This window comes from Neodiprion virginianus, chromosome 4, assembly GCF_021901495.1.
Source record: "Neodiprion virginianus isolate iyNeoVirg1 chromosome 4, iyNeoVirg1.1, whole genome shotgun sequence".
NCBI classification, from domain to species: Eukaryota; Metazoa; Arthropoda; class Insecta; order Hymenoptera; family Diprionidae; genus Neodiprion; species Neodiprion virginianus.
In genome coordinates, this window is record NC_060880.1 from 36,811,300 (window position 1) to 36,826,654 (window position 15,355).

General features: G+C 37.2%; 3 protein-coding genes across 6 annotated transcripts in view; 1 reads left to right on the forward strand and 2 right to left on the reverse strand.

The window, feature by feature from the left end:
- The window catches only part of LOC124302903 (uncharacterized), a 592,781-nt gene that overhangs the window by 218,415 nt on the left and 359,011 nt on the right, over nt 1–15,355 (forward strand). The window lies entirely within an intron of this gene.
- Nucleotides 257–2,330, reverse strand: LOC124302789 (ADP-ribosylation factor-like protein 8B-A). The gene is made up of 3 exons (XM_046759350.1): nt 1,829–2,330; nt 1,188–1,504; nt 257–1,108 (listed from the first exon to the last, which is right to left on the reverse strand). The coding sequence occupies exons 1-3, from the start codon at nt 1,949–1,951 to the stop codon at nt 988–990; spliced, it is 561 nt and encodes a 186-aa protein (XP_046615306.1). The 5' UTR covers nt 1,952–2,330; the 3' UTR covers nt 257–987.
- The window catches only part of LOC124302769 (elongation of very long chain fatty acids protein AAEL008004-like), a 56,114-nt gene continuing 51,864 nt past the window's right edge, over nt 11,106–15,355 (reverse strand). For all 4 annotated transcript variants that reach the window (XM_046759304.1, XM_046759302.1, XM_046759303.1 and 1 more), the window contains 3 exons: nt 14,284–14,340; nt 13,961–14,066; nt 11,106–13,378 (listed from right to left, as the gene is read on the reverse strand). In XM_046759304.1, coding sequence (XP_046615260.1) covers nt 12,852–13,378; nt 13,961–14,066; nt 14,284–14,340 — 690 coding nt within the window. In that variant the 3' untranslated portion in view covers nt 11,106–12,851. The remainder of the gene's footprint in view (nt 13,379–13,960; nt 14,067–14,283; nt 14,341–15,355) is intronic.

Below are 15,355 nucleotides of genomic sequence, written 5' to 3' on the forward strand. Positions count from 1 at the left end.
GCAATGAATTATTCAACAATCCTTTGACGAATTCGTATGATTATTTCAACTTTAGTTATTCTATTTTCGTACATGAAGTAATTTTATATCATCCATTGAAAAATGGTGTATATTGTTTTATTCCTCTATATATACATAACACAACGGTCATACGATATTTTTACGAATGATATTTAAATTGATGTAATATTGTACTAGTATGTAATTCTAAATCAATTTATATGCGCTGTTAAGTTTTTAAGTTATACATTACGTATGCACGCATGTTGTACACAGATATAATAATCAGTTTTTAATTATTTACCCTAGCAGCGATAATTATTATTTTTTTTTCTTTTCATTTTCAGTTCATAATAATAGAATTGTATGCATGCGATTCAAGGATCGTTCGGGCCAGCTATTGCAAATGTACAATATTTGTACACATAGTAGCTGAGCTAGCAACAAGACACACTTAAATTTCAGAATATGTGTTTTGAAGATTAAAAGAAAATGAATAGAAGAAAAATAAAAATGAATTTTAAATACACGTGTATATAATATCGATTACCTAAGAACAAAAATATAAAAATTTATCGTTTTTATTCTATGTATATATATATATATATATATATACATACTATATATGTATGTATGTATATATATATATATATCCATTCGCCTAATTATTGTTTAATATAATTACAATTCATAATTCATATTATATGAGCATTCCGATTCGCGCAAGCAATATCTTCGAACTTTCATTGTTCAAAGGGTTCGAACTTAGAAAGCTAAAGCTTACAGTTAAGGAATTCGCTATTATAATGACTCGAGTAAAAACATAAGCTGACAACGTTCCTTTCTTTCTGTTGATCCCAAATCATTTTTTTGCCTTGTCAAGAGATTATCGTTTTATTTTTATTCTCATGATTCTTAGTTTTTCGATTTTTATTTTACTTCCTTCTTCCTGCTTCATCCTACCATGACAAAATAATTGGTTACATATTAGCGCACTCCACTTTTAGAATGCGCTATTAACCACTGTAGCGTAATATCGATATTGTCCTTTTCTTTGCAAGAGATACTGTAGCAGCAGATCTCTCGATCCTGGATCACAGATAGGTTCCTATAAAAAGAGATCAATCAAATTGATGAGTGATGAAACAATACAGGAACAAATTGGATTTCATATCACATCAACTCACATTCTTTCGATTAGTCCATTTTCATCAAGAGCATGTGGCAGATCTCTCTTGTTACCCAATACCAGCACGGGTATACCAGTCAGCTGAGGTTTGTCGAGTAAATTGTGAAGCTCGTTGCGGCTGGCTTCGATTTTTTCTGGATCAGATGCGTCGACCATATAAACAATGGCGTTCACTCCTCTGCAATAACGCTCCCACATCGACCTAAACCTCGGCTGACCGCCGATGTCCCAAACTTTAATAGTCACGTTGCCCTTTGTTATTTTCCGCATGTTAAAACCAACAGTTGGTATCATGTCCTCACTGAACTGCCCAGACTGTAAATATCAACTATTGTAGTGTGTTCTATATTCACATGCGTAAAAAGTAAGCGGTGGGTAGTTAATGTGTCAAAATTTTGTCAATGAAGCAGAGAAGAACGAAGGAATAGAAAAGATCAAGTCGCTGGTAGTTTTGATTGAGTTTGCTAACAGCAAGTCGCGGTTTTGAAGATAAGGAACAAAGCAACGTTGACCTGGACGAATAACTGGGAGTCAAAATTCATAATTGCTTGGACAGTTGATGGCTTGGAAGGGGGAGGGACCGAATGATAAAAATATGAATGAAATTATGGAAGTTTAGCTATAAATTGGGGAGCATACCGCAATCACGTTGACAAATGTGGTTTTTCCACTGTACTGAAGTCCAACAAGGGTGAGTTCCATTTCCTCCTTCCAAAACAGCGACTTGAACCAGTCCAGTATGCGGTTTATTAACGCCAACATTTTGGAATAAACAGATCACCGATCGTGTTTCCAGTATTTTCAGCCCAAGAAACGTCAACCTCCGGTCTGACTTTGTGCACTGTCGATGCGCTGCTCGGTTAACAGGAGGTGTGTACCGCTCTAGTCATACGCGAAAGTGAAAAGCAGCGATGTGACTAATCTGTTTGGATCGTTGAGCGTATATATTTTGTGGTAAACAGCTTATCGGAGCCCCTTTGTCCTAACGAAATTGACGGCACTGAACGGGGTGTCTTGGGCGGTTTTAATTTATCTAGTAGAAGACTGTTCTACGTATGTATCTACGCGTAATATCTCGCGTGGTGTATATATGAACCACTGTATAACGTGAGATGAATTTGACACGAAGCAGAAGATTTTATCAGCGGTTCTCAGTTTACTTTCTCGCCTACCGCCCACGTTTTGTTACCATGCGCGCATGCAACTATGCCCAGAACCTAGCTAAAACGGGTGCTTTCCATGTACTGACTCAAGCTGACTCAAGTCGGCTTGTGTCGCTATTTCTAGTGTATTCCTTTGCCCAGATTGGCCGGTTACACCAGAAATAGCGACACAAGTCGATTTGAGTCAGTAAATGGAAAGCACCCAACATACACCAGGCAATATTCCGGCTCAGTAGATATGTGTACACGGTGTATTTTATGTCCTCTAGTACAGAGCTTTAGATAGATTCTGACACGTTCGATATTCCTAGGAATTTTACGACCTGCGGTGTTGGATGAGCACCGTTTGCATTAACGGCCGCACGTAAAGGGCCGTGCAGAAAACAAAAAAGAGTCTGCGGCAGGCGACGGGCAATACAAACGGTGCTCATCCAACACCGTGGGACGTGAAATTCCTAGGGATATCGAACGAGTTTATCTAAGTCTTATATGCTCCAAGATCTAAATCTCCGTACATGTGGTGCTATGTTTTTAAATGTAATTTTGCTTAGCATAAGATTTTCAGTTTTAGCATGACAGTTTTATTTCAATACGGACTATTCATTTCAATGTGTCAACTAGTGAGTAACTTCTTAACTTGCAGTAAAACTTATCTCTACTTGTTCGATAATCAATGATTCACTTCGGTGTTTCAATACCAGGTTGAGAGATAGCGCCACAAAACTTTTCGGTAATAAAAATGAATTGCATAGGTGTATGCTGAAGACGTATGTTTCAATGGAATCTCCTACTCGAAAACCTGAGTTCATTTAAGTCGAAGACGTTTACTGAAGAATATAAAAACAGTTGCCCTAATGGCTTTGGTGTGACAACCGAAAATCGTCGTGCGCTTGTGCTCCTTGAGATGTTCCAACAGTAGGGTTGAGAACTTACTGCAGAACATCAGAGAGTTACCGATTTCGACATGATGCTGGCTGTATTTACCTTCCGAGTAACACAGTCTTCGCAATGGTAAGCCCAAGCCAGTATTTAGCCTGTGTGTCCTTGCTGACTTGTCGGCGATACAAGAAATTAATAATGAGAATAAATTTCTTCCAAAATTCGTAGCAATCAGTGATTTAATTAAAGTATGGGAACCTGAGAGAATAATGTATACATAGATCATAAATAATAATAGATCAGAATATACATATATGATCCATTTACGATCAATACGTGATGCATACTATAAATTTTCTAATTTTCCAGGAGACAAACTAAATTATCTACAATGATACGGCTATAATATGTAAATGGAAGAATTAATCATTTAGAAATGCGATTCTATTCGACATGCGCTCAATGTATTCCATAACATTAATATTCATAATTATTCGAACAACTTTTTCATTTGCTCTCTCGATCTTGAATTTTCGTAGGCATAGAATCGAAACGCTGTTATAGCGAGTCGCAAGTGAAGTATCTACGTTGGGGAGAGAAGCAGAATTGTTTTTCGAAAAGTGTTCGTATGGAAAAAAATTAAAGTAACTGCAATACATCACGGATCCGCTAATTTGGATCCAGATGAAATGGATGCTCCGTATATCTGACAATATTTAACGCAGTGTCCTGATTTACAGACTTAAAAAGGTGATATTCAGCGATTTTTTTTTTTTTTCTTATAGGGAGAGATAGAACGAAGCTTCTTAAACTTCGAGTGTATTTTAACACACATTTGAAAGGTACGAGCAAAAATGTATGTCATCCAACTGTCGCAGAACGGCAGCGTTATTAGCTGACCCGTTAACTGAAGAATATATCTTTAGTCAACGGCTGACCATCGAAAGGCCTAGCCGCTTGAGTCTGGAATCGGCAGGAAAGATAAAGTGCGTATTTCTTGTCTAAAATGTAAAAACTAAAATCACTGTACATCATATCATATCATCATGCACCATCATACATCATACATTATACATCATATCATACATCGTACACAGTATTAAAGTTCGAAACCAAAGTTTGGATGTTCGAATGTTCCGATGTTCAGAAAGTGACGTCACCAAAAATTTTTCTTCTCTTGACGTCATCGATCTATAGCAATCGTAGACGACGAAAATCAGTTAGCCGAATTCCTCAGTCCGGAAACAACCGCGCAGTAGAGCGGACGGATGAGAATCGCGCTCCGCAGATTTCGAGTACCGGGTTCTCTACCTCCTGGATCCTGCTCTCCGGGTTCGCTTCCTGGTGCAACTCGACTTCAGGGACAATTGCTTCGTAGTTTCTGCGCTCCAGGTCCGCTACCTGGTAAAACACGACTTCAGGGACGAGCGCTCCGTGGTTCCTGCGCTCCAGGTACGCTACCTGGTGAAACTCAACTTCCAGGACAAACGCTTCGTAGTTTCTGCGCTCCAGGTCCGCTACCTGGTGAAACTCAACTTCAACGACAAGCGCTCTATAATTTGTATGCTTCAGGTCTATTATCTGGTGAACTTTGACTTCCAGGACAAGCGCTCCGTGGTTCCTGCAGTCTAGGTATGCTACCTGGTGGAACTCAACTTCCACGACAAGCGCTCCGTAGTTTCTGCGCTCAAGGTCGAATACCTGGTGAAAGTCGACTTCCGGGACAAGTGCTCCGTAGTTTCTGCGCTCCAGGTCCGCTACCTGGTGAATCTTGACTCTCGGAGGACGAGGAAGACGAGGAGAACAAGGTGGACGAGGAGGACAAGGATTTGTGCACGGTGAGTATAACATTCTCATAATTTTTAATGGCAATTGAAATTATATTTTATCTAAAATTTTTAAACTTGTCATGTTTACAATAAATTATTTCAATTCATTTTTCGCAAGCCCAAATTCAGTAGCTATCAATGCGCTAATAAAATTTCTATAATTTTTTATAATTTTCTGATAATCTTCTTGGTAAAATGTGTCAACTAAAACATTATATTAATCCTTACACAATATTTTTGTTGTGTTTTGATACTGTAAATATTTATCAGTATTCGAGATATAACCCGAGGTCGTTAGCGGTGGTCGTTGGAGGTGATTGGTGGTGGTTGGCGGTGGTTACGGGTGGTTGCGGGTGATCGAGGTGGACAAGGAGGAGGACTAGGAGGAGGAGAAAGACGAGGAGGACGAGGATTTGTGCACGGTGAGTATGACATTCGTATAATATTTAATGGCAATTAAAATTATATTTCGTCTATAATTTTTCAAACTTGTCATGTTTACAATAAATTATTTTATTTAATTTTTCGCGCAAGCCCAAATTCAGTAGCTATCAATGCCAATGTAAATTGTTAGACATCTCTTGAACAATTAACTTTTTAGAAACTAAGTTGAATACGTATTTTCTTCACACTTAAGGATGAGGAGGAGAAGGACGAGGTGGACGAGGAGAACGAAGGTGGTCGGAGGGAGTCGGAGGTGATAGAAGGTGGTTGGAGAAGGAGGAGAAGACAGAAGAGGAGGACAAAGAGGACAAGGACAGAGACGAAGAGGAGGACTAGGTGGACGAGGCGGACGGAGGTAGTTGGAGGTAGTGGGAGGTGGTAGGGGGTGGTAGGTAGGAACAGGAGTCGGAGGTAGACGACGAGGAGGACGAAGAAGACGAGGAGAACAAGGTGGACGAGGTCGACCAGGATTTGTGCATTGTGAGTATAACATTCTAAAGTATTGAATAGAGTAGGAATAGGATCAGCAGTAGGATCAGGAGTAAGAGTAGGAGTAGGAATGTTAGGAGTTGTAGTCGAAATAGGAATAGGAGTAGTAGGAACTGAAGTCAAAGTTGAAGTAGAAGTAGAAGTGGAATGAGGAAAAGTAGAATTAAGAGGAGTAGAAGTAGAATTAGGAAAAGTAGAAGTAGGAGTAGGAGTAGGAGTTAGAGTAGAAGTGGGAGTTGGAGTTAGAGAAGAATTAGGAGTAGAGTAGTAGGAGTAGACTGGTAGTAGGAGGAGGGGTAGAGTGGGGTGGGGTGAGGTAGGGTAGGTTAGGGTAGGGTGGGGTAGGGTGGGGTAGGCCCCGACACCCGACTGCCCCAACACCCCACGACCCCATGAGCTCACCACCCCAGCACCCTACCCCACTATCCAACCACCTTATCACCCCATCACCCCACTACCCAACCACCCCATCATCCCATTACTCCACCACCATCTGACCACCTCCAACCACCTCCATCCACCGCCAACGACCGCCAATGATCACCGCTAACCACCTCAGGTTATACCTTGAATATTAATAAATATTTTTAGTATTAGATCAGGTCAAACATTTTGTGCGAGGATTGATATATTTTTTTCATTGAAAAATGAATCGAAATAATTAATTGTAAGCATGACAAGGTTAAAAAAATTTAGATTAAATATAATTACAATTGCCATCAAATATTATAAGAATGTCATACTCACCATCCACAAATCTTCGTCCTCCTCGTCCACCTTGTTCTCCTCGTCTTTCTTCTCCTCCTCCTCCTCCTCGTCCTCCCCCTCGTCCACCTCGATCACCCGCAACCACTCGTAACCACCGCCAACCACCACCAATCACCTCCAACGACCACCGCTAACGACCTCGGGTTATATCTCGAATACTGATAAATATTTACAGTATCAAAACACATCAAAAATATTCTGTAAGGATTAATATAATGTTTTAATTGACACATTTTACCAAGAAGATTATCAGAAAATTATAAAAAATTATAGAAATTTTATTAGCGCATTGATAGCTACTGAATTTGGGCTTGCGAAAAATGAATTGAAATAATTTATTGTAAACATGACAAGTTTAAAAATTTTAGATAAAATATAATTTCAATTGCCATTAAAAATTATGAGAATGTTATGCTCACCGGGCACAAATCCTTGTCCTCCTCGTCCACCTTCTTCTCCTCGTCTTCCTCGTCCTCCGAGAGTCGAGATTCACCAGGTAGCGGACCTGGAGCGCAGAAACTACGGAGCGCTTGTCCCTGAAGTCGAGTTGCACCAGGAAGCGCACCCGGAGCGCAGGATCCAGGAGGTAGAGAACCCGGTACTGGAAATCTGCGGAGCGCGATTCTCATCCGTCCGCTCTACTGCGCGGTTGTTTCCGGACTGAGGAATTCGGCTAACTGATTTTCGTCCTCGACGATTACTAGAGATTGATGACGTCAAGAAAAATAAAATTTTGGACGACGTCACTTTCTGAACATCCGAACTTGGGTTTTGAACTTTAATACTGTGTACGATGTATGATATGATGTATGATGTATGATGGTGCATGATGATATGATATGATGTATAATGATTTTAGTTTTTACATTTCAGTCAAGAAATACGCAGTTTAACATTCCTGCCGATTGCAGTTTAAGATATATTCTTCAGTTAACGGGTCAGCTAATAACGCTGCCGTTCTGCGACAGTTGGATGACAAAAATTTTTGCTCGTACCTTTCAAATGTGTTTTAAAATACACTCGAAGATTTAAGAAGCTTCTTTCTATCCCTCCCTATGAAAAAAACAATGCCTTTTAGTTTTTTTTCGTTTTCGAAAGGTAGCAAATAAAACGCACCCTATGCTGACGCACAATCTCAAGTCGCTGCGATCAACGCGTCAAAAGCTACGACCGTAAGCGGAAAAATTTCATCGTTTTTTTTTCAACTGTTGCATGACGTTGTCCTAATTTGGTGTCATGAGTTTTCAAGATCCTGATGATTGGTAAGACGCCTTCGAAAATTCATTCTACGACGGAGGTTTTGTGGTCCCCAAATATTTTCGATAAACGTTGAGTAAGGATCGTTAAAGGCCGTTACCCTAATAAGGTATTGCCTTAGATCACTAACCGACTTCTTATGGCCCCCAGGCCCACTTAACCGCTTATTACATGTCACGAAAATTTGCCTAGGGGTAACCGTTGTACGCATGAAACTATACTACATTCTGTAAATACTCTTTCGAGAGTCCAAGTTTCAATCCCCGATCCTGGAATATTCTCCGCGTCAAGTACCGTAAATTTGCGCAAATTCACATACCTACGCTTCTGAAAATTATTATTCCGCATAATTATTCATTTCTTGACGTTAGAATAATTGATTTGCAGAACTCTCGTGGAATTATTCCGCTGTCAATTAAGTACACACGATTCGAGACGAATAGCTGTAACGTGGTTAGAAAAATTTTCCTTCGATTTCGAGGGTCACTCACGTTGTTTCCAACTCAACGAACCTCCTACTTGATCACTCCCTCGTCAATAATATATCTGTCGAACCGAAAAGGAAATTCCAATACGTTCGATAATTGTACCCGTATTCAGTTGTACTGCTTTCCACATTTACAGATCACAATAGCTGCGGTATAATTTCTGTGGTCAACACGTATGCGTGTAAAATAGTAGCGCGCTTGGGAACGTGACTTGACAAATATACATACGGGAACCGTTGGGTCGAAACGAAAATTAATTAACGATTAATGTATCAATGTCAGGTATTTATGTATATCGCATATAAAAAAGACCGGCCATCCGTCAGAAGTCAGGAGCTAGGTTTTAATTCTTGATCTCAAAAGTCAGTTTCAATCATACGTAATCATACGTTAAATATTTATTTATGTATTTATTTATTGAAACCAACGAAATATATACGTTGGTATACAATCGAAAATAATTATAATTAATATATTTTTCATGATTTTTAATTCATTTCACATTAAAATCTGTTATTACATTTTGGGTGTGATGTGAAATCTACTCGCATAAATTATAAACATTCGGTATGTTACCAACAATTATTATATATAAAATCAGTAAATCAACCGTGACAGGAAGTTCCAAGATGAAGTAGCAGATATTGCAGATTATTTTGTACAAATCATTACGGATGCGAATAATGAAAAAAGCCAGGTCAAGTAACCGTTTCAGTCACGGCGGTGAAGCATTTTTTTAAAATATCACGATGAGTTGCATATTTCTATAATGTAGTTTTTCAAATTCAAGCGTCAAGTCTCTTATGGATTGACGTTTTTTCCCATAATGGAAGATATGGCGAAGCGTAAAAAATTAACTCTTCGAATCGGTAATTAAGTGTACTTACGCCCGAGTGTTGAACCCGGATTTACAATAAACGTCGCATGAGTTTTGATAATTTATTCACGAGTACGTGTTCTCGAGTAATGCTTTTAATCGATTTGAAAATCGATATTTGCTCAACCGAATATTAATTATAGATGTTTTTTTTTCCTCGTACATTTCGAACTCGCGTATATATGCGGGTTTGCTGATATGAAAGAAATCAGTCATGCATACATCATGTATACGAACGTATTATCACTTATATTGTTTGTTCAAGGTTTTTTTTCGCGGTCGTCATTTATAAAAAAGTTTGTTTAAATTCATTCGCACGTGCTGTAAAACTTTGGAGAACAGTCGTTTTTCTTCTGTCCACATATATATACGTATATTAACATGAAAACATACTTCCTTTGGAGGTACGTATTATTTTTTCCGGTATGCCATGTGGAAAAGCATATGTATAATACTCGCAAAAGTTCCGTCTCAAGAAGTTGAAAAGAGAAGAGGGGAAATACATTGTTACATGTATTACAAGGGGGAATAATATTACACATATTTTGTATAAATTGGTTTGAAAAATTCAAATGCGTACATTTATATAATAATATTTTTACTTTATTTCATTAACATATATTTTTTTTTCATTGTATTTTTCCATCTTTTATTCCTAAATAATATACATATTACTGTCTAATTTCGCTAATCGTTTGTTTTCTCTTTACTATATGTATATATACTTCTTTTTTTCTTCCCATACAATCCTGTTACTCTTTCTTATCCATACTTGAATAGTTTGTGTATGTTACATTATGCCCGATGGATTTTTCACTGTCGTATAAAATATTGTTCGTTCAAATTTTCGGCCGTCACAGCGATATCATAATACGAGCTGTGCTTGTTGTATTTATGTATGCATGCATGCGTGCGCGCGTGTGTCTTTTCGTGTGTGTCACCTTTTAAACGCGATAGAATACTTGAAAAACAAAACAACATCAAGTATCCCAGATTTAAAAGATCAGACACACACGTTACTCTCCGGTTGATTTTAAAATTTCTTTTTTCTCCATTTTATACGCATGTATTTATATGTATAATAATAATAATATATTAGATTAATTGCATGTGTGTATGCGTATTATATATACTAAGTATTTATCTACAGTGAAACTCGGTACTCGTTGCCAGATGCGCAGTTCACAATATACAGTTGTCTAAAAAACATTGACCGATATACATGTGCGTTTTCACAGTCCTCCTCATCATCATCGTTATCATCGTTATCGTGAATTCATAGATTGATTTTATAGTTGGCTTATGTTATTGATTAATTAATGATTTCATGTGATACGCGCATCGTGTAATATGAATTGACGAATTTTATGTCGGCGTTGTGATATCGACGGATGTGTACCGTGTATAAAATTGTTTTCATCTTGCATCGTTATTTAATAAGTATACAAATAATGAATCCGTACATCGAAATTCATATACACCGAGCTAATTATCGATAGTATAACAATCCTCAATATAATATAATATAATGTAATCCTACTTGGCCGTTGACAAAACCAACATACATATACACACAGCCGTTTTTACGTTACTCGATTTTCAGGCTAATTTTTTTTATTATATAGTATACCGTTGGTCGAGAGGATCCTTTCCAACAATTCCCATCTATGCCTGTATTCAATTTTTTTTTCCATCTTCATCGCTAATTCTACATTAATTATGTTTACAATTGCCGTTATGTACAGATAGCCGCTTTTTTTTTCTTTTTAACAATAGCAATAACAATAATCATTAATAATAATAGTAAATAATAAGTAAATATACACATGTGCTCATACATAAATTAATTCTACACAATGTAGTAGATGTACAAATTCGGAATAGAAAAAAAAGAACGCCGGAGACGCGGTTCGTGTAGCATCATTTTACGCCATAATTATATATATATGTATTATATGCATATAAATATATTATTATTCGTAAGTAATAATAAAATATGTATGTCATATGTATACGGTGAAAAGCTGTTCTTTGTTTGTTACTTTTTTTTTCAATTTATCTTCGAACTTTTGTCCTCGTTAGTTCATCAACTAACGAGTACAGAGGGCAAAAGAAAATCGTCGTACGTTCTTTTGTTTCATTATTTTTCTTCTTATTTGTTTCATTAAACATTTTATTATACATAACATATTTATACATATCTAATAGGTTGAATTTACATTTGCAACAATTTGCCGTTGTACTCGTTACTGCATTATGGCGTTATAAGATTATAAAAACGTTTCAATCTATATTATACGCATTATAGTATTCCTATACTGTAATATTATGTACAGTAGTTGATTTATTTCTTTTTATTTCCATTTTGAATCTTTTGCTTTGTGAACTTTGCTAATCGTTATTACCTTTATTCGGGATCATCGTGGTTTAATCGCAGAATGACAAAGAGTGACGACGACATATTTAATACATAGAAATGAATTCGTCTTCGACACAAAAAAAAAAAAAAAAAAAATAGAAAAAACACATACATGTATATTAAATGTCTAAAAAATCAATTAAAACTCATCTTTGTCCATAATGTTATAATGCGAATTTTATCAGTGTGTATAAAGTTGCAATAAGCGATTGTGAAATTAAGGAAGACCGTAAGCTATCGTTTCAGTGTTTTATGCATGTACGAGGGGATAATTATTTACACATAAATTATTTCGGATTTGACCCGTAAAAATTGAAATCACGTTGTCATCGAACGATCGAATTTCGTTATTAAATTTGTATAAAAAGTTAAAAAATACGTTTTTCTTTCATACAACGGAAGGACTATTGCCACTGTGAATCAGCGGTCCGCGATTTCGGAGTAACACCTCATTGGCAAGGAAGACTGATATTATTATAGGTATAACATGATTGTTTTTTTTTATCAATTTTTTTTTTGTTTTTGTTTTTTTTTTTTTGTCTTTTTGTTTTTCATCAATTCCTCACTATCACAGGTCCGTTTGAGTACAATCGCATACTTGCATGTATACAAATACATGGTTGTATATATACATATATACGTATGTACGTGCACTTGTATATACACACAATGCAACGTACGATCATATTTTCACGATCGATCACATGATTCGAAATTATGATTATTATTTACTTCTCCTCGTTTTCCCTGTCGTTGAAAATTATTAAAGGTGAATTATTCATGGTTGCGGTTTTCTTTTCCTTCCATTCATCGTTACTCTGATTTATCTTGAGAACACACTGCCGGGCGAGATATACTTAAACATACCTATAGTATTACGTATCATGCTATAATGTATGTGATAACCATGCGCGTCGAAATTCTTTTCGTGTGTGCGCGCGTGTGTGTACGTGTATAATAATAACAATAACAATAATAATAATAATGATAATAATAATAATAATAATAATGATAATAATAAATACATGTCATCGGTCTCGCGACGGGTGTCACTCGGCGACGGCGTTATACGATTTCCTTAATCCTAATTCGGAGGCGGTCAAACTTTCGCCCTTGACGTAGTAATCGGCCGCGTCCCTTCTGCGGACGGCCGTTGCATTGCCGTTCGACGTTAACGTCGTCGATTCGTTTTTGCCGTTCGCCTGGATATTCGCGTTGCCGTTTTGCAATTTAGCCGCCGCAGCGGAAGCCGCGTTCGCCTCGGCCCGCTTCTTGTCGGCCCTTATCTTCTTCTGGGCGTATTGCTGCTGGTAGAATTCGTTGAAGAGGAAGAAGAACATTACCGCGTGCATTCCGATCCACCATACGAAGGCCCTCGGGTAGTTGCAGTCGATAAAGAGGAGCTGGAAAGCGTGGATCATTATGGCGACAAACTGCAGCATCTGGAACGCGGTCAGGTATTTCTTCCACCAGAGGTAAGGCTGCACTCGGGGTCCCAGGGCGGCCAGCAGGTAGTACGTGTACATAACTATGTGCACGAACGTGTTCAACAGACCGAAGAACGTCGAGTGGCCACCTGAGGGCATTTATTAAAACATTAAGATTCTCACTTTCGAGGATAAGTCGAATGTCACGAGAGCAATGGTTACGGGTTACGGGTTTATTGCGGCGATTAATCGATTAATCGACCATTTCGATTAATAGTATTTTCGATTAATCGTTTCTCCAATCAACCGATAAATCGAACATTTAGATTAACGGTTCTTTCGTTTTATCGATTAATCGACGGTTTCGATTCATGTACGGACCGACCTGCGGAATTGTTATGAGGTAACTTCGATTAATCAATTAATCGAGAAAACGATTAATCGAAACCATCGATTAATTGAGAAATTGGAAAAACGAAAAGCAGTAATCCACGATGATTGAAATAATCGAACAAAAAAAAACACCCGTTTAGGGACGCTCTTTAAACTTCCGATTCTTGTGGTAAACAAGTCTCGCTCTTAGAGTCCCGCAAGTAGACGTGTACGATGAGAAGTTACGGATAGGCTACTGTATGTATAAAGCGCATATGCTTTAAACAATGCAAGGAGTTGTTTTCGTAAATTCGGTACTTTTATTTTACGCATAATTTTCATACTTTCATTATAATTACCTGGAGTGAATTTAACGCCGAACCATACGGACATTGGCATGCATCCGTGGTGGATAACGTGGAGAGTTGATACGTGGTCGGTCTTTTTCCTTAGAACGAAGAAGATCTGAAAGCGAAAGTGAGTAACCGGTCAGATCGTTGGACGTAATGAAATTGCAGCATGTTTCACGAGGGCTGAACTAATCATCGGTAACTACAGCGTTGTTGCTTGTACATGTGGTAATTTTTAACCGAGGAATGCTTCATTTCAATAATTATTTTTCGCTCTGTTTTTTTTTTTTTTTTTTTTTGCTGTGTTTGTTGATATTGTTGCTGTTACGTACCGTATCCATGAATTCCGTAAATTTGGAGAAGTAGTACCACCAGCTTGCGTAGACCATCTGTTTGCGATGTGACAAGAAATGATTAGTCAATTGATATTCATTTCATTCCAGTTCCTGTGTCAGCTATACATGTACACGATGTGTAAGAGAAAATTGTTTTTTTTTTTTTTTCAAAGAACTCGAACCAACAAATGTATCAATTAAAAACTGAAGTTCAAAGTTACACATGTTTAATTTCACACTTGAATTTAGAGCATGAGAATATCAGAGAAAGATATGTTTTTTTCGAATTCTAATCTATGATGAATTATAATTACTGTAATTATAGTAAATGAGTTGTGTGTGTATTTTGGGTCAGTGTCTAGGATAATAACTGTCAGATTCTGTTTACGACGATACGAACAAAATGTTTCGGTAACGGTTTCGACAGAGTTTTTCTTTTTCTGTAGCTTTCTGTATATCGTTATAACGATTGACTCATGAATGTTTGTTCTTCATTTTTCGTCTTGCTTGTTGCCTTTTTTTTTGCGCTGCGGTTCGAAATCGAGTACCGAATAATTTCGCGGTCAACGTTTGGCAAAGAGAATAATAATAATAATAATAATAATAATAATAACAACAATAAGAATAATTGGAATGGGAAAGAAGAAGAGGAAGAAAAAAGAATATATTCTTAAAAATAATCAAGTATCTGTAAATATTTCATTTCGTAATCGTGTCAAGTATGAATATGGAACGTATGATAGCTGTTTGCTTATTTTTCGCGCCATTTATATATTTTACTCAACTACGGTGGGAATATTCGAATAGAATCGTTATACGCTGGAGATGCTGATGTAGTTTCAAAGTAAAATTTACAGCAAAAAATAGGAGAAGAAAAAACATCGACGATTCAGAATCAGAACGACCGTTCTGATTGGGCTGACATTTGGTGATCATTAAAAACTAGAATTCACAGAATCGTTGTGGCGACTAATTTATACGTAGTTATTAATCAGAGAGTTTTACAGTTGTACGATTCGTTAACCTGTAAACATTTGCGGTAGTAATTTGTTTCCTTTATTTTTTTGAC